Below are 22,448 nucleotides of genomic sequence, written 5' to 3'. Positions count from 1 at the left end.
TGAGGGGCTCCTGAGTGGCTCAGTCGGTTGGGCGTCCGACTTCGGCTCAGGTCATGATCTCACAGCTTGTGAGTTCGAGCCCCATGTCAGGCTCTGTGCTGACAGCTCAGAGCCTGGAGCCTGCCTCAGATTATGTGTCTCCCTCTCTCTCTCCACCCCTCCTCCGCTCCTCTGTCTCAAAAATAAATAAACATTAAAAAATTATAAAAAATAGACGTAATAAAGAAAAAATAAAAACCAGATGAGCATACAAAAAGAACCAAGTGTCAAGTTAGTGGTTCTTAAACATCTGAAATTAAACAACCGTGAGGGACAAAAGCTCCATTGTTGTGTGGGACAAGAGCAGGGTTTGTTGGACAAGCCCCAGAAGGGACATTAAAAGGCTCTCTATTTTCCTATTGTGATATAATTGCTCTGGGCCTCCATTAGTTCTGTTGGAAAATTAGGAAAAAACAGGATCTCCCTTAAAACCAGATACTGCTTCCAAATGGAGCCTTCCTGAATTAAAAACATTACCAAAACAATGTTAAATGTTGACATTTCCTGATCTATCAAATGTCATCCTCTTCTTTGTCTTGTCTTCAAGTAGTCTTCAAGAAGCTATTTTTGTTTTCAAACCCAGAAGCTTATTTGCTTTTTAAAGCCAGTTTGCTTATCTAATAGAGTCCCCTAATTCATCAAATTTAGAAATAAATACAGAACTTTAAGCTGTCTTAAGCTATGATTTCAGTTGTACTTGTTTCCACGAGAACTTAGTAAATCTACATGGCATATACTGAGGCTCTTAAACCAGAAAAGTGGCATTTATGAATGACTGTGGCTGCTACCAATTTGAAGACGTGTCTCTTCCGCTGCTTCTCTTTCCCAGACGAGCTGACGAGGACCCAGAGTGTTAGTGCTAGCAGGAGCCATGGACAACACTCGCTGTCGCCTGGCCTGTGCCTGTCTTAGAAACTGGTAAACAAAAGAGATTTTTTTCTCTCTTTCTCTCTGTCTCTCTCCTGCAGAATCCCAACCCAGGATTATTTCCTGTGATGCACCCTCTGACCTACGCAGAAACCTTGATAGATTACCATCTGTGCCCTCACCCCAAGTACAAGTTCATCAAGGAGTCCCACAGGGGGTCCAGCATTCCTCTCACCCAAAAGCAGTTTCTTCATCACACGGTAATGCCAACGGTGGGCTCACTGTCGCGGCTGGCCCTGGGCTGCAGGGAAGGGCAGGGGACAAGGATAGAGGGTCGCAGCTGGAGTCAAGAAGAAGGTTTGCAGCCACAGCCCCGGCGCTGCTCTTGTCCCCTCCATGCCCACGTCTCAGGCAGCATGTGGCCGATTGTTTCAACGTTATCACTCTCTTTTACCCGTGAAAGCTGTGACTACTATTCATTTTCTTCCTATTTCAACCATGTAGAAGATGGTCATGTGCCTGGTGTAACCTCACGACCTGACCTCCTCTTTCATCAAGTACAGAAACATCAGAATGGACAAGGTGGCAATGTGACCAGTGCACAGTACAGGAGAGGCTCCAGAGAACTCCTTCTCCCCTGAGATGACCAACCTGACCTGAATGTCCAGAGACATCTCTTAAAGGGGGCCCTCAGGCCCTTCAAAGTCAAGAAGTCCCTAACTCAAATCATTGTCTCTGCCCTGCTTCTGCCAGTCAGACCTCATACCGCCTCGCCTTCCTGGGCTGCCCACTTGCCTTTCTGTTCTCCATGCTCTTGTGCAGTGACCCATGTGGTCCTTGATCACTCCCTCTCCTTCCTGCCCCATATCTGCCCATCACCGGATCCCCCAGTGTGCCCCACACAACAGGCAAGTCTCCTTCTACTTCACCCCACGGACTGACTGTGCGGTCAGCCCTCCCTGGAAACCTTCCCTTGACACAAATTGGGTCTTGTTTTCCAGTTTAATAACCTTCAGTGGTCCCTGCTGCCCGAGGGCGCGGCTGGAGCTCATTGGCTCGGCCCCAATGAGCCCCGATCATTGACTAGGCCCTTCCTGCCCAGCCTGCCTGTCCAGACTCACTTCCCACCAGGCCCCATCTAGACCTGCACTCAGCCAAGCTGTTGGTCCCCTGACAGTGCTCTCCTTTGCATCTCTGTGCATTTGCAGGCACTTTGCCCTGCCCAGAATGCCATTTGATGAACCCCCATCGCTTTGAATATTGCTTTATCATCATATTCACCAAACAGATTGAAAGGTCCGATCCGTCCTCCATCACCAGGAGAATTTTCTTGTGTGCCTGATGAATCAGGGGGGAGAAAAGGTCTCCTTCACCCCTACTTAAGTTACATACAGTATTGTGTAGTGCCCTTTGCTAGAGAAATTGTCTTTTACCTCGGAACACTTCAGTCAAACTTCATGAAATTATACATTTTGGGGCTTGGGGCGCCTGGGTGACTCAGTCGGTTGAGCATCTGACTTCAGCTGAGGTCACGATCTCTTGGTTTGTGATTTCAAGCACCAAGCCCCATGTCAGGTTCCCTGCTGTCAGCACAGAGCCCACTTCGGATCCTCTGTCCCCCTCTCTCTCCACCCCTCCCCTGCTCACACGCTGTCTCTCTCAAAAATAAACATTTAAAATAAATGCATAAATAAATACATTTTGGAACTTAACTTCTAAGGCTGCAAAAAAAGCCAGTTGAGTGAAACGGAAGTCCTTCCTAGACTTTAACCTCACCACACAGTTCCCTTACATGTCAGATCCTGTGCCGGCTCTCCCTACAGGACATTATTCCTGGAATAATGAACTGGCGTAAGTTCCAGCCCCTGGCCCTCTCATTCCTGCCGGAAACCTCGAAGATGGCGACTACACAGAGGTAAGCCACAACTCATCTGTGTGCCTCCCAGGGGCATGTTTGCCCCACGGATCACAGAGGTTAAGATCCTCAAAGTTAAATGCCAATAATGTATCAAATCCTACTTGAAGTGTGTGAGGGAAGTTTGCTAGTTAGAGAAATATGATGATGTGTATAACTGATTCACGTATTTTAATTATCATCATTGAGGTCTACTTGTTAAAAAAATGAACGTCCCAAGTGGTTGATTGGCCATATTTCTTTTTTTTTTTCAATATATGAAATTTATTGTCAAATTGGTTTCCATACAACACCCAGTGCTCATCCCAAAAGGTGCCCTCCTCAATAACCATCACCCACCCTTCCCTCCCTCCCACCCCCCATCAACCCTCAGTTTGTTCTCAGTTTTTAAGAGTCTCTTATGCTTTGATTGGCCATATTTCAATAAACGTGGACAACCAATCCATATAATTCAGCTGAAATATTCATGGCCAGGTTTTAACATTTTTGAATTGCCAAGATGAGCCTTCAACACCCTCCCTATCCGATTCTAGAGCATGTACTCCTCTCTCTGCCGCAGCCTGGCATTCCCTGCGAGGTGCCACAGCTGCAGAAACAGAATGGGTAGATGAGAATATTGTTGGGCCAAAGAAAGAAGAAATCTAGAGTAGCCATGTTTTTTTGCTAGTTTGCTTACTTAACACCTCTTCAGAGCCCTAAGATCTCAAACGAGGAGTCCGGTGCCTTTTCTCTGGGACTCTGGCTGGTCAGTACCCCATTCCTGAGCCCCTGAATTTGCTTCTTTAGTCCACTGTTCTTACAAGCATAGTTAAATCGGTTATTGGTGAGTGAATGTGACTAGTATCCACAATGATGGCCATCGGCAGGCAGTCACCTTTCGTTCAAGTCCTTTGATCCAAAATGAGGCCCACCCCCCGGGGGAAACCTGAGCTTTGCCACTATCCAGGATCCGCAGGTGAGCACTATGCCCCTTGACTCCCACCAGGGAGTCACTGGATGTGCAGTGACCCTGATAGACTCCCTGTCCACCGGCCTTCCCCAGGTATTTGAGGGGATCGGTGAAAGCCAGTTTGTGACTCTAGACCACTGAGTTTTACTTCTTCCTTCATTGCCAGAGGAAAGGCTGGTTCAGAATTAAGCAACATTCAGCCACACTTCCCCAGGCATTTCCACATGCTCTTTCTTTTGTATTATTTCATTAGCACTTCTCAGCTACTCTCCTCTGCCTGGAGATGAACAGGAAACAAGCAAAAAAAAAAAAAAAAAACACCCAGCCTAGGATTTGCGACCTGGTTGGGGCTCAAAGATATTAGTTCCTTTTCTGTGGGTTCCTCCGTACTTCATCCATCCTGGAGCCACCTCAAAATAAACTCCACATCTTTGTTCTTCACCTCAGCGTGTTTTTAAAATCTGAAATTTCCAGAATTAGGAGAAGCGATGGCACTGTAGAGAGAATGAACGCCTTGGAGGAGCCCTTGGAGACCTGCCTTTGTAACTCATTAGCGGGTCACCTACTCTGTGTCCTTGGGCGAGTTACTTATTACTGAAGCCCTTTGAGCAATAATTTCCTCACCTGTGAACGGCGACAGCAGTGGTGTCCTACCCGGACTGTTGTGTGGATCAAAGTAAAACGATGATGTGAAGCGTCTAGCACAATCCTTGATAATAACTCTTCCCGGCCCTTCTACCCTCCCCCCTGCCCTCCCCCCAGCCACTAAATCTTGCAGTGGCTCTCCTGCCACCAGATGGCGATGGTCTGCCACCACCTTGACACACATTTGGTGTAGGGTAGGGACGCTTCACCCAGGTAACCAGTCAACCAGGCATAGCTGGCTGTGGAGTACCATCAGGAGACCGAATAAGCAAAATGACCCATGGATAGATCGTAAGAAGTGTCCACCAGCTTTCGGCACGCAGAAGTCTCAAGAATTAAGGGGGAAAAAAAAATCCTATTTTTTTTTTCTTCCAAACCCATGTCCTTGGAAAAATTTCCAGACGCTGTTCTTTCAAAAAGCAGTCAGAGTGCAGTTACCTTGGGCTTGAATTAACCATGAATTAAACATGAACTCTACATGAATTAAAGAAAACTCTCCAACTATGAGTTGGTTTCAACTTCTGTGCCTGGGTGCTCTGTGGGGCCAGTTTGTTTCAAAATAAACCGTAATTGTGTAACAGATTATAAAATCAAGAGGGGATTCTACGTTTCCTTATCATGGATTTCCATGATGTCAGATTCTAGACCATGTTTTTATTTATTTTTAAAAAAAAATTTTTTTTTTAACGTTTATTTATTTTTGAGACAGAGACAGAGCATGAATGGGGGAGGGGCAGAGAGAGAGGGAGACACAGAATCGGAAGCAGGCTCCAGGCTCTGAGCCATCAGCCCAGAGCCCGACGCGGGGCTCAGAACTCACGGACCGCGAGATCGTGACCTGAGCTGAAGTCGGACGCTCAACCGACTGAGCCACCCAGGCGCCCCCCGTGTTTTTATTTTTAAAGGCAGTTACAAAATAATAATGGTATTCTTTTTTAAGTTTCTACAAATCCATTAATGATACTTCAACTTTGTAGTCATTTTGCTTCGATAAATGACCTATTACTTATGAGATGTTTCTTTTGCCCCTGAGAATTATCTGTTTGTTGTCAGACCATGCGATATGGTTATTTACTGTTTATTTATTTCAAGTCATTTTTGTATTCATACTAATCAAAACAAGCTTGCTTGGCTTCTCTGCTCTTTAATAAATTCAGTGCGAATTTGTTGAGTCTCTAGGACTTCCATACACATCTCGAGAGTCAGCAGCAACAGAAGAAATTACCTAATTCAGTAGCACCCCAACTTTTGGATTTTTTAAAAATTCTTTTTAATGTTTATTTATTTTTGAGAAAGAGAGACAAAGCATGAGCGGGGAGGGGCAGAGAGAGAGACACACACACACAGAATCCGAAGCAGGCTCCAGGCTCTGAGCTGTCCACACAGAGTCCCGCATAGGGTTCAGACTCATGAACCGTGAGATCATGACCTGAGCCGAAGTTGGTTGCTTAACCAAGTGAGCCACCCAGGAGCCCCCAACTTTCGGACTTTATAGACGAGTGAAACGTCCAGAAGAATTCTGAGAACCGTTTTTAGAGCCATCCGAGTTTTGCTTTGCCAAGAAAGGCATTAAAACCAAGCAAAGCGGGCGCCTGGGTGGCTCAGTCGGTTAAGTGTCCGACTTCAGCCCGGGTCACGATCTCGCGGTCCGTGAGTTCGAGCCCCACGTCGGGCTCTGGGCTGATGGCTCAGAGCCTGGAGCCTGCTTCGGATTCTGTGTCTCCCTCTCTCTCTGCCCCTCCCCCGTTCATGCTCTGTCTCTCTCTGTCTCAAAAATAAAAAACGTTAAAAAAAAAAAATTAAAAAAAAAAAAAAAACAAGCAAAGCAAAACAAAGAGCCCAACCACCATCTACTGTCTCCACCATTTCAATTCCAGAAGAACATATTAATACACACAAAAAAGTTAAAGAAACACAGTCTCAGAATTTAAAAATCAGGTACGTTTGGTCTTATGAGAAATGCTTGCCTGGCTGTGTTCCCAGACCGGCTCGCACTCTGGAGAGAGGCATCTGGGCTCTCCACTTCTCAGCACCTCTTCCCGTCTGGAATCCCCTGCGACACTGGCAGTCAGTGGGCTTGTCAGTTAGGACTTTGTCATGAAGTCAGTAGATAGGACTAATCCCTGGTGGTAGCACCCAGGTTCCCTTTAGTAAGAAATGGTGTTAAAACCCAACACCTGGGGGCTGGGGGTTCACATTGCTACTCGGAGGGTTTGTTCCTTGGCCTTCTCAGCAGACTCGCCAGGGAGTGTAGGTGGGGAAATACACACATGCACACACACACATACACACATTTTAGAAATTATGGATTCGCAGCAATGCTTGTAACTCCAGTCCTACCCATAAAGTTATTGCCTGCTGTCCCCCATTCTGTATTTGTATGTCCCTTCTGCTGTGAGAACCTTGGCTCCCAACATATTTACTCATTACTCTGTTCCCTAGTACGTCCAAAATAGTTTCAGAATTGCTTCACCGATAACCATTTCAATAAACAAGCATCATAAATAGAGTTCAGGTTTATCTTCAGTTTCCCCTATACCCACATCCCACCAAAACTGTGACCGGACAGTCAACTACTACATTTCTAAGTTTCTTAGATTAGTTCTTTCTTTTCCTTTTTCCCCTTCCTTCCTTCCTTCCTTCCTTTCCTTCTTCTTTTTTCTTTCTTTTTTCCTTCCCTCTTCCTCTTTCTTTCTCTCTTTCTTTCCCTCCACTGTGATTGTGGAATTCATGTGAAATATTATTTGCTTCAGTTTGCTTTCACTTTGGGGTTTTCCCACTTCCCTCTGTGATAGATTTAATCTAATTTTTTTTTTTTAATATGTAGAATAATGACATGCTTTCCAAATTCAAAACTACACAAAAAGGCACACTTAGAGAAGTATCCATGCTGGCCACCTCCCTCCCATCCTTGTCAGTAACCAGCTCTGTCTTCTGACTCATTCTTGCAGTTTTTTCTAATATATTCTAATGCTAAGCAGAATATATATTTTTTTCTCATTTCCCCTTCTGCCTTATACAAAAAGTGCCACACTAGATATGCTCTACTGCACTTTGCTTTTTTTGCTTATAAAAAATATCTCCTGAAAATTGCTGCATATTAGTTTATAGATCTCTTCCTCACTCTTTTATACAGCTGCAAAGCTATATGCCCTAGTTTGATTCATTCTCTACACTTGGCAAGCAGGTGCATTTTTGCACAGGAAAAAAAAAAACGAAGAGAAAAAAGCTTATTTCAAAGACATAGGTGCACATGCCAAGGAGGCTTCAGTTAATCCCCTGTTTTTCCGTGCCTGCCTCCTGTCTCACCATCAGCCCACAACCTCTCTAGGGTTTGTAGGAGGCCGGTTTCCTTCCTGCGTTTTCTACGCTCTGTCCCTGTGTACTTTTTCATGAGACAACACTCTTCCCAGCCTCCAGAAACTTACTCCAGAAAACTGTTGAAAACGTTTACCCCACGTATGTTTTTTCTCTTCCTCTTTGTTGTGCGTTCAATTTTTAAAGGTTTTTAAGTAATTGAGACCAAAGGAAAGAAAAAAAAGCAAATGCCTCTACCATCTTGAAACAGAATTCTGTTGCCAACCTCTAAAATAACAATATTTTTTCTCCCTTTTTTAAATATTTTAATGTGCTCGATACCCGGGAATTTTTATATAAAGCTCTAAGTATATAATACCAAGCAATATATAAGGGGGTTGGCGGAAGGTCTGAAATTGAATAGAACAATAAAGGGAGACTGTAAAGATGGGGGGAAATATTAGGAATTGAAAAGTGAGCTATCTAAATTTCAACCCAGGCCACCCAGGAAATGACATTATTTTAGACACTACCAGCTTGAAAGTTCTGTTTCTAAACTCTGGGAAATGGCTTGTTGGGCCGCATTCTCACGGATTTTACTTACCTGTTGCACCTGCTGCCTTTGTCTGTAGGGAAACATGGGGGGTGTTCAGGAGCGAAGGACAGAAGGGTAAAGTCCTCCCCTGTGGCAAAGTAAAAGTGTTTTAGAAAGTTATGTCGGCATTCCAAGACTGTGAATGCGAGCATTAATCCCAGCTGCCTGTGTGATTCCTCCACAGATGTGATCCCTTCAATTCCGTTATGCTTCCTATAAATGCCCCCGGCATTCTTGAGGCCCTACCAGAAGAAGACAGATTGGAAACAGCAGAACGGTACTTTTTTTGCCTTTGGCTTCTCATGTGGTCTGTGTCACAAAAATACGCCAGGTGCCATGAGAGATTTCAGAAGAGCACACGGTGTCCGAGCTTGCAACCCAGAGGAGTTCAGACCTCCCTAGGGGATAACATGCTGAATTCATGGTCGGGAATGGACAGTCTTTGCGGCCTCACATTTGCTGATCTTTAGGTGCCCCTGGAGCTCAAAGGAACCAGAGAGTAGAGGTGGTGCTAAGTGGGCTTGGAAGGCTTCAGTGGTCATGTGAACTTGGGTTAGTACTTGAAAAAGGGTAGGATTTGGAGAGGCATAAAAAACAATAGGCTCCTCTAAAATAAAGAAAAGGGGGTGCCTGGGTGGCTCAGTTGGTTAAGCATCCAACTCCTGAGTTCCACCCAGGTCATGATCCCAGGGTTGTGGGATCGAGCTGAGCCCTGCATCAGCCTCCACGCTGAGCGTGAAGCCTGTTTAAGATTCTCTCTCTGTCTTTCTCTCTACCCCTCCTCCCCCACCTCACACTCTCACTCTAAAGTTAAAAAAAAAAAAATTTAATTAAAAAAATACAACTATAGGCCCCAAACCAAGGCGCTTAAGTTTGATTTTACTGGTGAGCGTCCAACAGCCGGTAGAAATACATCCTTGAATCTTCTGTCATCGTGCCCATGTCAACATTCTTACATGTAAATAATCCATTAGTGAAATCCTAAATATCTGAGGTGCGCATCTAGTTCTCAGACCTGCCCACACGCAGTGACATTTGGCAGTACCTGAGCATTTGAAACTGAACCCAGGTCTGAATGGGAAGGTTGAAGTCTTGTCTATTCAAACCACTGCCTGCGGGCATCGGTGAGGACGCTGCAGCCAGGGCGGGATGGCACGCATCTGCCCGAGGTTCAGAGGCCACGGGGAGATGCCCAGCAGGCCAAAACTTAGCTGTCCCTCCACCCAGCACTGATGCGGGGACTGTCGTGACCCAGTGTCCACATCTGTGAAATGAGAATAAGAGTATCTATTTCGCGCAAGTTGTCAAAATTATAGGCGATAATGCCGATGCCGATGACGGGGGTGGTAATTATAACAAACATTTAAAGCACTACTTGTGTATCGGGCACAGCACTTTGCACGCAGTCTCATCTACCCCCCATGATGAGGTCTCGCCGTCATCCCCATCTTAGAGACAGGAAACTGCTCACAAGAAGATGATGTTTGCAGAGCACCCGCCTGTGGCTGCTTAGGAATCGTGAGTTTTCAATCATGTGGGACTGGAACAGCTTTTGTGGCTTTCGAGGGTACTTTCCACAACAGAAACTTGCTATGACACTTCTGTCTACTACTGCTGAATGACGTTTCTGTTGTTTTTTTTTTTTTAACTTGTTTTATTTTTTATTTTTCTAAATTTACATCCAAATTAGTTAGCATATAGTGCAACAATGATTTCAGGAGTAGATTCCTTAGTGCCCCTTACCCATTTAGCCCATCCCCCCCCCACAACCCTTCCTATAACCTTTCTGTTTTGTCCCCCTCCCTGTTTTTATGTTATTTTTGTTTCCCTTCCCTTGTGTTCATCTGTTCTGTGTTTTAAAGTCCTCATATGGGGGCGCCTGGGTGGCGCAGTCGGTTAAGCGTCCGACTTCAGCCAGGTCACGATCTCGCGGTCTGTGAGTTCGAGCCCCGCGTCAGGCTCTGGGCTGATGGCTCGGAGCCTGGAGCCTGTTTCCGATTCTGTGTCTCCCTCTCTCTGCCCCTCCCCCGTTCATGCTCTGTCTCTCTCTGTCCCAAAAATAAATAAAAAACGTTGAAAAAAAAAAATTAAAAAATAAAATAAAATAAAGTCCTCATATGAGTGAAGTCAGATGATATTTGTCTTTCTCTAACTAATTTCACTTAGCATAATACCCTCCAATTCCATCCATGTAGTTGCAAATGGCAAGATTTCATTCTTTTTGATTGCTGAGTAATACTCCATTGTATATATATACCACATCTTCTCTATCCATTCATCCATCGATGGACAGTTGGGCTCTTTCCATACTTTGGCTACTGTTGATAGTGCTGCTATAAACATGGGGGTGCATGTGTCCCTTCGAAACAGCACAGCTGTATCCCGTGGATAAATGCCTAATAGTGCAATTGCTGGGTCGTAGGGTAGTTCTCTGTTTAGCTTTTTGAAGAACCTCCATACTGTTTTCCAGAATGGCTGCACCAGCTTGCCTTCCCATATATTATTTCATTTAAAAAATTTTTAATGTTTAGTTATTTTTGAGAGAGAGAGTGAGAGAGAAGCAGAGCACGAGCTCGGGAGGTGCAGAGAGACAGGGAGACACAGAATCCGAAGCAGGCTCCAGGCTCTGAGCTGTCATCACAGAGCTTGACATGGGGCTTGAACTTACGAACTGGGACACCATGACCTGAGCCAAAATTGGATACCCAACCAACTGAGCCACCCAGGCATCCCTATATTATTTCATTTTTAAAGCAATTGTGGATTTTTTAGTTATCTTCTCACTGGTTTCTACTTGAATTCCATGGTGGCCAGAGAACATACTGTGACTAATATCAGAAGATTGAAATCATTCAGGCTTTCATTTTGGTGTAAGATATGGTCAAGACTGGTACACATTTTCAAACGTGCACTTGAAAAGAATATGAATTCTGTAACCTCACTTTAAAAATTCCCTTTTGGGGCGCCTGGGTGGCTCGGTCGGTTAAGCGTCCGACTTCGGCTCAGGTCATGATCTCGCGGTCCGTGGGTTCGAGCCCCACATCGGGCTCTGTGCTGACAGCTCGGAGCCTGGAGCCTGTTTCAGATTCTGTGTCTCCCTCTCTCTCTGCCCCTCCCCTGTTCATGCTCTGTCTCTGTCTCAAAAATAAATAAACGTTAAAAAAATTAAAAAAATAAATAAAAAAAATAAAAATTCCCTTTTATTCTCTGCTTATAAATAATGATTCCTACCATTGTTTTTGAGTGGAAAGCAATTTATCAGCTATATGCTACTCTTTTTTTTTTAACTTTATTTATTTTGAGAAAGAGAGAGAGTACACAGGCAAGCAGGGGAGGGGCAGAGAGAGAGGGAGAGAGAATCTCAGGCAAGCTCCACGGCTCAGTTTCATGACCGTTAAGATCATGGCCAGAGCTGAAAGCAAGAGTCGGACGCTCAACTGATTGAGCCAGCCGGGCGCCCCAGCCTTATGCTTCTCTTAACATACACTCAACAAAAGTGGGTAGAACTAACCTTGAAAGCCACAAGAATTACGTAACTCTTAAACGATCAGAATATTTCTCTATTTTATTTTGGGAAGGAAAATCCATGCCAGCTAAGCGTCTTCTCCCTTTTCAGTGAGCTCTGCGAACAGAATGTAGAAGTTATACTGACTCCAGAAATAATTGAAGCAGAATTCCCTATCTTGGACCACAAGGACACCAAAAAGGAGAAGTAAGTAGATGATTTATGCTTAGGAAGGGGCAGCCTTCCGATCGAATGTGTCCTATATGAAGTGCATGATTGTCACGTTGTCCGAATCGAAATACCTCAGGCTTAAAAAAGAGAGATTTGCACATATCTTAGTTTATGCACAATTACGTGCCCTCAAATGTGGTTGGTAAGTGAACATTTAAGAACTGAATCCAATTTTTCCATTTGCTTATCATCTCATTTCACAGGTGTGTTTGGGGGGGGGGGCACCTGTAGCCACGTCTCAGCCCCACCATGTGTTACACGTGAGATCTCCAGCCATGTCACTTAACCTCAGTAACTGAGCTTCGGGTTCCTAGTTTATACCGTGCGGAACATAGTGTCCCTCACAGACGGCGTGAGGATTAAGTGAGACACCAACGAGAGGACGTCTCGCCAGTTGCCTGATGGGAGCTAATACGCTCAGCAAACGTTAATGTTTCCCTTCGCCTCTCCATCAGGGGCCAAAGAGCTAAGCAAACATCGTCATCCCTCAAAACATTAGTTTCGGTGAACAGTTTTGTAATGGAAATAACCTGATATAGTTCATATGGTTTATAAGTTTGAAATTCCAAGTATGCTTTTAAAATGTTTTTCTTTTGGGGCGCCTGGGTGACTCAGTCGGTTGGGCGTCCGACTTCAGCTCAGGTCATGCTCTCACCATGCGCAAGTTCAAGCCCGGAGTTAGGCTTTGTGCTGACGGCTCAGAGCCTGAAGCCTGCTTCAGATTCGGTGTCTCCCTCTCTCTCTGCCCCTCCCCCGCTCTCTCTCGCTCTCTTTCTCTGTCAAAAATAAATAAACATAAAAATATTGTTTAAAATGTCTTTTTTCTTTTAAAAAATGCCTTTTTGGGGTGCATGGATGGCTCAGTCAGTTAGACATCTGACTCTTGATTTCGGCTCCAGTCACAATCTCACAGTTTGTGGGTTCGAGCCCCATATCAGGCTCTGTGCTGACAGCGCAGAGCCTGCCTGGGATTCTTTCTCCCTCTCTCTCTGCCTCTCCCCTGCTCTCTCAAATGTGGTTTCTCTCTCTCTCTCTCTCAATAAATAAATAAACGTTAAAAAATAAAAATAGGGGCGCCTGGGTGGCTCAGTTAAGCGTCTGACTTCGGCTCAGGTCATGAACTCACTTCTGTGAGTTCAAGCCCCGCGTTGGGCTCTGTGCCGACAGCTCAGAGCCTGGAACCTGCTTCAGAATCTGCGTCTCCCTCTCTCTCTGCTCCTCTGCTTCTCGTGCTCTGTCTCTCTCTCAAAAATAAAGACAGATTTAAAAAAAGAATAATAAAGATAAAAATAAATAATTTAAAAATGCCTTTTTATTATTAAAAAATCAGAAAATACAAAAACTAAAAACAATAATACCACCAGAGACAGTAACTTGTACATTCTGATGTACGGTCTTCCAAATATTTACTTATTTAATATCTATATTATTCATTATATATGTTAATATATATTAACATAATTATATTGATTATATACTTATGTTTTAATAACATTTAACATATTATTCATAATGTTTCATCTTCTGCACTTTTATTTATCAATCTACCATAAACATATATTTATAAATATAGGTAGACATTGTATTCCACCATAAGTTATTTAACTGTCTTCTGAGTTGTCAGTGTTCTGCTGTTAGCGATTGTGCCGTAGTAAATTTCCATGCTTACTCCATACTGCATATTGAGAATCACTGTATATAGTCTAATTGTCATTCAGAGTTCCATCAGCAGAGGTCAGGACTGCCCACATTCAAATGCCCTGAATAACATGGAAAACTATCATTTTTCTTTTCTTCTTTAGCAATAGGATAGATTTAAAAAAAGACCTTCTCATTGTCTTCATTTTAACTTCTGTGTGTACAAGTGATGTTACATAGTTTCCCAGGCTGATATTATCACCTTATTTTTCTTCTTTAACGAGGGGCTCGCTTTGCCTTTTTTGCCAGAAGCATTTATCTGTTTGTCGTTTATTTCTGTGTCTCTTGTACATTAAGGATAATTACCCTTTCTTAGATACGTTATAAGTTTCTCAGTGTGTCTTGGAACTTTGGAATGTTTTGGGAGGCCTTGCCTTTTTTTAAAGGAACTAACCCCCACCCCGCCCCCCACATGTCTTAGTATGGGGTTCCTTTGGCCTGTTTGTGATGGTTTCAGAGGCCTACAGAAACCAACACTCCTCGGAAAATTTTTTAGCAGTTTCTAGGAAAAGGAAATTTAAGGTAGAAAAATGTTAAATAGAATTTCAGTGAGCCTGCTTTGGTCAATTGCCAATGAAATATCATCTTACACAACGGAACATGTCAAACCTCGTGTACCTCAACAAACAGATGCTCTTTGCACTGCATTTGTTTCAGGTTTCAAACAATTGACTGAGGGTTTTAAATAAAACCCTTTTTTTTTCTATTTTATTATTTTTTTAAGAGACTCTTCTTTTTTTTTTTTTTTTAGCATTTATTTATTTTTGTGAGAGAGAAAGACAGAGTGAGAGTGGGGGAGAGGGAGACACAGAATACAAAGCAGGCTCCAGGCTCTGAGCTGTCAGCACAGCACCCGATGCGGGGCTTGAACTTAGAGACCGCGAGATCATGATCTGAGCGGAAGTCAGACATTCAGCCCACTGAGCCACCCAGGCGCCCCTTTTTTTCTATTTTAAAACTTGCCCCTGGACAAATAATGACTTGCCACACGAATGGAGTAATATGTAATACCTCTCTGCTCATGTGCTCTTAAATGTGGTTTTTCACCCTTTATACTACAGAGCAAATGTTGAATGCCACCTGATTATCAAATTATTATTAAATGAAACAGAAGTTATTACTTTATATATTCACCCAGTGGTATTTTTTTTACATATTTCAGCTGCTTTACCACAAAAATAAACTAAGAGTGACCTCTAAACATTTCTGCACATCACATTAGCTTCTAATTTTTTTCAAAAAACACAGATGTAGGGGTGAGAGACGTTTTCTCTCTCTCTCAAAAATAAATGAATAAACTTCAAAAAAGACCTTAAAAAATACAAGAACATTCGACCCACTTTCAATAGACATATCATGGCATTTTCTTTTTTTTTTTTCTTTTTTTTTTTTTTAACGTTTATTTATTTTTGGGACAGAGAGAGACAGAGCATGAACGGGGGAGGGGCAGAAAGAGAGGGAGACACAGAATCGGAAGCAGGCTCCAGGCTCAGAGCCATCAGCCCAGAGCCCGAAGCGGGGCTCGAACTCACAGACCGCGAGATCGTGACCTGAGCTGAAGTCGGACGCTTAACCAACTGAGCCACCCAGGCGCCCCTATCATGGCATTTTCAATTCACCTATTTTTCTGTTTACATTATTGTATGTACATGTTTTCACATGGCAAAATTATCAACGTGATCATCATTTTATTGGCTGAAGACTATTCCAACAGGTTGATAGCCCATAGACGGTTTTAGAAAGTTCATTGATTCACAGGTTCTCTTCAGCTCGTATCAAGCATTATCCTGTGCTCTTTTGTCTTCTCTGTCCCTACTTGTTCCTTTTCCTCACCTCTTCAACCTCAGGCAGAAGCTGCCAGCGTCCTCACTGTCACACACACACACACACACACAACCAGGAGGTAGACAGAATGAAAAGAACACATCCATGGTATATAATTTCCCATAAGGACTGCTATCTGTTTGGTCTCTGGAAAATTCTGTTTTCAGGGATGCAAAGAATCATGTGTTCTCCCTCAACAGCTATAATTACCCTGAGAGGTTCTTTGCTGCCCTCGTGGTGATCTCAGCCTGCTCAGGACCCCCCTAAGGGGAATCATGCAAAATGTCCAAGAAACTGTGAGGGTGACTTCAGTTGCTGACACATCATTTGACACTTCTGAGATTTTCATAGTATCATTCGACCATTAGTATCTTTACTAATAAAGATAGGGAGACAGACCTATATATTTAAATGTTTTAATTTTTTTTATTAGAGAGAGAGCATGAGCAGGGGAGAGGGACAGAGGGAGCAAGAGAGAGAGAGAGAGAGACAGAGAGAATCTCAAGCAGGCTCCACGCTCAGCACGGAACCCAATGTGGGGCTTGATCCCACGACCCTGGGATCATGACCTGAGCCGAATCAAGAGTTGGACACTCAACCAACTGAGCCACCCAGGCACCGCCCCTAAGATTGATTCCATTAAATGATACCAATTAATATTTTTATGACGTGCATCAGGGAACATTTTAATTCCTCATTTTCAGATATTTCTGCTTTCTCAAAACTGCCAGGCATTTGTCAGAACTTTACATTTCACCCTGCTTAGAAAACGTTCCAGAAACACTTGAGTTTATATCGTACTCTCCTAACTAGGCACATCATCTAGCTGAGCTCACCATCCTCAGACATCTGTCCTTTCAACCAAATGCACTTGGGTCTTTCCTTGCCAGACATTTGGAAACTTCTACTCAGCAACCCCCTTGCCACGCCCAGCCAAAGTCTGGGCTCCACACGAGCCATCACTTGATCCAGATGCAGAACCCTCCCTCTTGATTCCCCCGCTTCTGGAGCCGTCATCAGAGTCGGAGATATTATGTGTCTGCTTCATTCACAAACGTGAGGAAGCGTCTAACGCTGCCTGAGCATTCAGAAGACATCATACTAAGATAGGTCTAGGAGTAATTTCTCATTTCACCTCGACAATATTGGGAGGTGGGAATTCCCACTGTCTGTATGTCTGGAAACGGAGCCTGAATTAGGGAACTTGGCCATGCTAAGAAACGCGTGTAGCTAAGATCGGAAGCCAGGTTTGCATCACTTATCGGCCAAGTGTTTTCACTGGTAACTAAATTATCGCTAAATATAGTTTTTTATATATACATGTAGTTATACATACACGTTTATGTACATTGAGATGTGTGTGTACATATACACATATATGCTATCAATCGTGTATAAAAACATGTAAAACAAGTCGTCCAGCCTTCACCGCGCTATCCCCGAGCCAGCAGAAGGGCGTGGGGGGATGGGAGGTGGTGACTGGAGCTGTTACCAAATGCCCTGATGTGTCCTTGTTGGGTGTTTGATATGCAGAGAGGCCAAAGAACAAGCACAGCCAGAGGAGAAGGCGGGAGAAAAGGTGCTGGAGGAGATGAAGCTTCTGCAGAACAAAGCTCTCAACTCGTACCTGATTCTAGGATAAAACCTCCAGGAGGTCAGTTCCTTCCGTCGGCTTTCCGCCCATCACCGTGGTCCTCTGTGTCCACTTGCATCCCAGCCATCTTTGGAATTAAACTTCCTAGAGGATAAAATCGGAATGTGGACGGTGTATATATTTTTAAGTAATGATCTTTCCTTTCAAAAATAAAATGTCACTGGTGGGATGGCGGTGTCGGAAGCTTCTCGGTGCGAGATTTCGTGCTGGCACAGACTTCCTGAGTAAGTCGTGGGCCACCATGCCGAGACCAAGAGCCGGAGCCGGGGCCATCCAGTGTTCCTGAGAGCCTTTTTGGAGGTGTGGTGTCTGGGGCCGGAGGTAGGAGGGTTCAGAGCAGGGCTGCTTGCTCACCTCCGCAGCCCCTGAGTGTCACAGCCTTGGTGAGGACCCTCGCTCCCCAAGCATCTGTGGGACGGCACACACTAGCCAGCAGGGGCTGGAAAACGGAGGGGACACAGTGAGCCACCCAAGCGTGCAGACTGGTTTGGAAGCAACTGGAAACGATCCCTCTGGAAACGCTAAGAAACACCTGAGGCAAAAGGTCACTGCCAAGGGGTCGGGAGGCTCTGTGAACGCATCAGCGAAAACCTTTTGATTGTGTGGGTCTTTGGTTTTGCTTGTGTTTGTTAACATGACGCCATTCATTTGCAGAAGCTGGTAAGACTGATGACATTTGGGTTATAACAACCCATCATTATCCAAGTATATTTGGATGAATTCCCTACATTCCTCTTTCTGTGCGAAGCTGTTATCAGACTCTATGTACCGTTTTAAAAGAGCTCTTCATTAGCTCATTGATTCTGACATTTTTTCTGGGATTTGTCTTTCCATCATGAAACCAAAACTCTTTAAGGACAGGACCTACAGTGTGTTTGAGGCAATTCGCGTACGTTAGACAATTAAATGTTGTCAATGACCGTTTCCTTCCTGTCAGTATAAGAGGTACACAAGTGAGCTTGGGTCTGTGAAGCCATTTCTTTAGTGTTCTTAAAAAAATATATTTTTTTAAATGTTTATTTATTTTTGAGAAAGAGAGAGACAGAGCACAAATGGGGGAGGGACAGAGAGAGAGGGAGACACAATCCGAAGCAGGCTCCAGGCTCCGAGCTGTCAGCAGAGAGCCTGACGCGGGGCTCGAACCCACCAGCCGTGAGGTCATGACCTGAGCCCAAGTCGGATGCTCAACCACCTGGGCCACCCAGGTGCCCCCTTTAGTATTCTTAAAGGCTAACCCAGCCCACGTGCAAGACAGAACTTCGCATCACTCATTTATGCAACCAAGTCCCTCTGGGAATGTCCCAGAGAGAGGGAGACACCAACAGCACTAGGCAGAGGCCACGGCCCCTCCTCAGAACTGGGGTTACCAGATACAACGGCGCCCACTTGAAATTGAATTTCAGATATCAACAAATAATATTTTACTGTACGTATGTCCCAATAGGGCATGCACTTTCTGGGACATATTACGCTAAAAAAAAAAAAATTCATTGTTTCTCTGAAATTCATATTTAACTGGGCATCCTACATTTTTATTTGCTGAATCCGCCGACCCCATTCGACACCCAACAGCCTCGTGAGAGATCCCGGGTGAATGAAAGATGGGATGGCCGAACGACACAGAGTCAGTGGTTCACATGGGAGTCGCATGTAAGGCAGGGGACAGGCTTTCTGAACAAGAACACCGGTTCCTTTTCCCTGGCATCACCCATGTGTCAGGCCCTGTGCTGGCCCATAAGGGGGGACTGCTCTTTGAGTCCTCACACCCTCCCGCACAGAGAAGTCCAAAGGTCCCAGAAGCCAGGTGACGCTTCAAGCTGGTGACGACTCACAAGGCCTGTGTGACTACGAGGTCGGGCAGAATCAGAGAGGGACTCTTCAGGCAGCTAGAACTCCAGCTGGGTCGCCTGTGCTGGGCAAGAGGGGCAGTCAGAGATGGGGACACTGCCTGCCTCTGCCCGAGGACACCAGACTCTTCATTCCCGAGTCACATACAACAGGCTCTGTTTTCCTTCTCTACCACCGCCACCTCCTGCCCCTTTTTAAAAAAAAAAATTTTTAACGTTTATTTATTTTTGAGACAGAGACACAGCATGAACGGGGGGAGGGGCAGAGAGAGAGGGAGACTCAGAATCCAAAGCAGGCTCCAGGCTCTGAGCCATCAGCCCAGAGTCCGACGCGGGGCTTGAACTCACGGACCGCGAGATCGTGACCTGAGCTGAAGTCGGACGCTTAACCGACGGAGCCACCCAGACTCCCCAACTGCCCCTTTTTTAAGCTACCCGTTTGTCCTGCCTCATCAGCTTCAAGGATAAAATGAGGTCACAGTACTTGGACTAATCAGAGTTCACAATTTGTATCTCCCTTCCCACCTAAAATGTCACACTCCCTTTCCAGGATAAGTGGAAGCACCCTGGGGAGTCCCGCTCAGCCCAAGAGGCTGGTCCTGATGACCGCTGAGGAGCCTGGACCTTTGGCTGCCCAGCTTGGGGGTCTCTGCAGGCTGGTGTCGGATGGATGCCCATCTGCTGTGGGGACACAGGCTCATGCCACCGTTGCTGGCCAGGCAGTGGTTCTCTGGGTGGAGAAGGGAAGAGTGGCCTGGAAGAGGGCACACGTGTGCACGCACCCCCCGCACCCCCCCACACACAAAGATGTACACGTGTAGACACACAATTCAGAAGAGTTGCTGAGTGCCGTCTAGGAGCTGGGCCTTGCTGGGCCCAGCAAGGGATGTAACCCTGAGCTTGCCCCGTGGCAAAGGGCACACGTCATCAACAAAAGCCAGATTTTACATATGCACTATAAAGCCAGGGCAGGAGAAGTGCTACAAAGGAAGACTGACATTTGGCCTAGGGGAGAGGGAGTGGCCCAAGAGCCGCCCCGGAGGACTTGTCATGGAACAGAGACCTGACTGTAGGAAGGCGCAAGCCGGCTGTCATTTGGGGACAGACACTTCCAGACACTTGGGACGCCGCATTCAGAGGCCCTCAGAGGAAGTGTGCTTGGCCTGCTGGAGGACCAGGGACAAGGCTCAGATAGCTAGAACAGTGGGGGCTGCAGGGAAAGGGACAGGGAAAGAACACAGATGTGGCCAGGAGGCTGGTCACATGGGATCTTGCAGCTAGGGCATGGACTTTGGATTTGGAGTTTCATCCTAGGTCAGGGAGTCCTTAGAGAGTCTTGAGCAGGGGAGTAACAGGAGCCATGTTCTGTTTTAAACACACTTTACTGGGTGGCTCAGTCGGTTAAGCGTCCAACTCTTGGTTTTGGCTCAGGTCGTGATCCTACGGTTTGTGGGTTTGAGCCCCACATCTGGTTCGGTGCTGACAGCGCAGAGCCTGCTTGGGATTCCCCCTTTCCCACTTTCTCTGCCCTTCGCTGTGCTCTCTCTCTCTCTCAAAATAAATAAATAAACTTAAAAAAAACACAAAAATAGGGGCGCCTGGGTGGCTCAGTCGGTTAAGCATCCGACTTCAGCTCAGGTCACGATCTCGCGGTCCGTGAGTTCGAGCCCCGCGTCGGGCTCTGGGCTGACGGCTCAGAGCCTGGAGCCTGCTTCCGATTCTGTGTCTCCCTCTCTCTCTGCCCCTCCCCCGTTCATGCTCTGTCTCTCTCTGTCTCAAAAATAAATAAACGTTAATAAAAAAAATAAATTAAAAAAAGACACAAAAATAAACACACTTTACGGGCCTGCGTGGAGAACTAGCCATAGGGGGTGGGGGCGCAAAGACGACCATGAGAGGAAGCCGGCACCAGTCTGTCCCAGTCAGAACTCCTGCCCTGGCACCAGGGCCTTTTTTTTGAAGGTGAGCTCGTCGGGGTGGGGCTCATCTCAGGGTCAGGCATCTTGTTACACCAACAAAGGACAACCAATGTGGGGGCTCCTGCTGGAGCCATGGAAAATAGGTGGGAAGGGGAAGCCCTGGGACACATCTCCCCTGCCTGTTGCCCTAAGCCAAGTGTCTGCAGGGTAAGGGCCGTGCTCTAGGGCTCGGACTCGGGGTGGACAGTTGGCCAGGTTTTATTCTGGGAAATGATACACCTGCTCTTCTTGGATTGAGAGACCTCCACCCGGCTGTGCTTCAGAAGCACTTGATAAGCACTGCATAAGAAAGGACGCCTGAGCTGTAGCTCAGACCCAGCACGGACCAGCTGGGGTAGGACTCCAGCAACAACAGGTGTTTTCTGGTTTGCTTTTCTTTTGTTTTGTTTTAAAACATGTTATTTATTTTTGAGAGAGAGCACGAGCAGGAGTGAGGGAGGGACAGAGAGAGAGGAGAACAGAGCATCTGAAGCGGGCTCTGCGCTGACAGAAGTGAGCCCGATGCGGGGCTCGAACTCACAAACCGTGAGTGAGATCACGACCTGAGCTGAACTCGGTCGCTTAGCCAACTGAGCCACCCAGGCGCCCCAAGAAACATATCTTTTAACTAGATTATATTGCTTGGGTTCTTTTTGTCGTTAGTGTTATAGAGTCCAATTAAAATACAGTTTTCCAAAGTTAGTTCTTTTCCTTTTCTTCTCTGCTTCTACCACTGTGGTTGTGCCGTGCATTTGGGATACAGTTAGGCCCATGTGTTACTGTTTATCTTCCATCTCTGGGTTTAATTATTTGCTCATATTTGGGGTGGGTGGGGGGAGGGGTTGGTTTGTGGAGCATTACCACGGTTCTAAGAGCCAGAGCTCCACAAAAAGACTCAGGGGAAGGTCTCTCCCTCCTCCTCATATGCACCCTGTAGGTAACCAGTCCCTTTGGTTTGTGGTTTATCCTCTGAATCGGTAGTTTTCGTAAATCTCTCACGGGCTGGTCTTGAGATCCATATCCCGCCTCCACCTTCGCTCAGAAGTTCCCTAGACACAGCCCACGCGTGCACATCCCGCACCTGTGCCCCTACTGTTCCTAAGGTTCCACCACCTTCCTGCCTCCTGTTCCCAGGTCAGGCTTCCCTCGGCCCCTGGTTCTGCAGGACCGCACTACCTCGAAGGCAGGGACTAGGTCTGTCATCTCTGGGTACCTGGTACTCAGTACCTCCACTACTGAGGAAGGCGGCGAGGCATCGTTGCCTGTTCAGGGAATTGCTTCCCTCGACGTCCACATTCAACACCACTTTGTCTACTTTGCTTCCTTCAGCACACCCAGCCCGTGAGCCCCTGGCTGACTCCACCTGCCCCTTCCCCCTTTCTTCCTGGGTGCCCAGCATTATATTATTTGTGCGAACTTTCCCG

General features: G+C 45.8%; 1 protein-coding gene across 4 annotated transcripts in view; it reads left to right on the top strand.

Moving 5' to 3' along the window:
- Window positions 1-17,388, top strand: part of CFAP221 (cilia and flagella associated protein 221) — a 104,471-nt gene extending 87,083 nt beyond the window's left edge. For all 4 annotated transcript variants that reach the window (XM_042954213.1, XM_042954214.1, XM_042954215.1 and 1 more), the window contains 5 exons: window positions 1,008-1,166; window positions 2,730-2,821; window positions 8,492-8,584; window positions 11,924-12,019; window positions 17,099-17,388. In XM_042954213.1, the coding sequence (XP_042810147.1) occupies window positions 1,008-1,166; window positions 2,730-2,821; window positions 8,492-8,584; window positions 11,924-12,019; window positions 17,099-17,207 (549 nt within the window). In that variant the 3' untranslated portion in view covers window positions 17,208-17,388. The remainder of the gene's footprint in view (window positions 1-1,007; window positions 1,167-2,729; window positions 2,822-8,491; window positions 8,585-11,923; window positions 12,020-17,098) is intronic.
- Window positions 17,389-22,448: the final 5,060 nt, after the last annotated feature.

This window comes from Panthera leo, chromosome C1, assembly GCF_018350215.1.
Source record: "Panthera leo isolate Ple1 chromosome C1, P.leo_Ple1_pat1.1, whole genome shotgun sequence".
Lineage (NCBI taxonomy): Eukaryota > Metazoa > Chordata > Mammalia > Carnivora > Felidae > Panthera > Panthera leo.
This window is presented reverse-complemented; position numbering and strand designations above follow the sequence as displayed.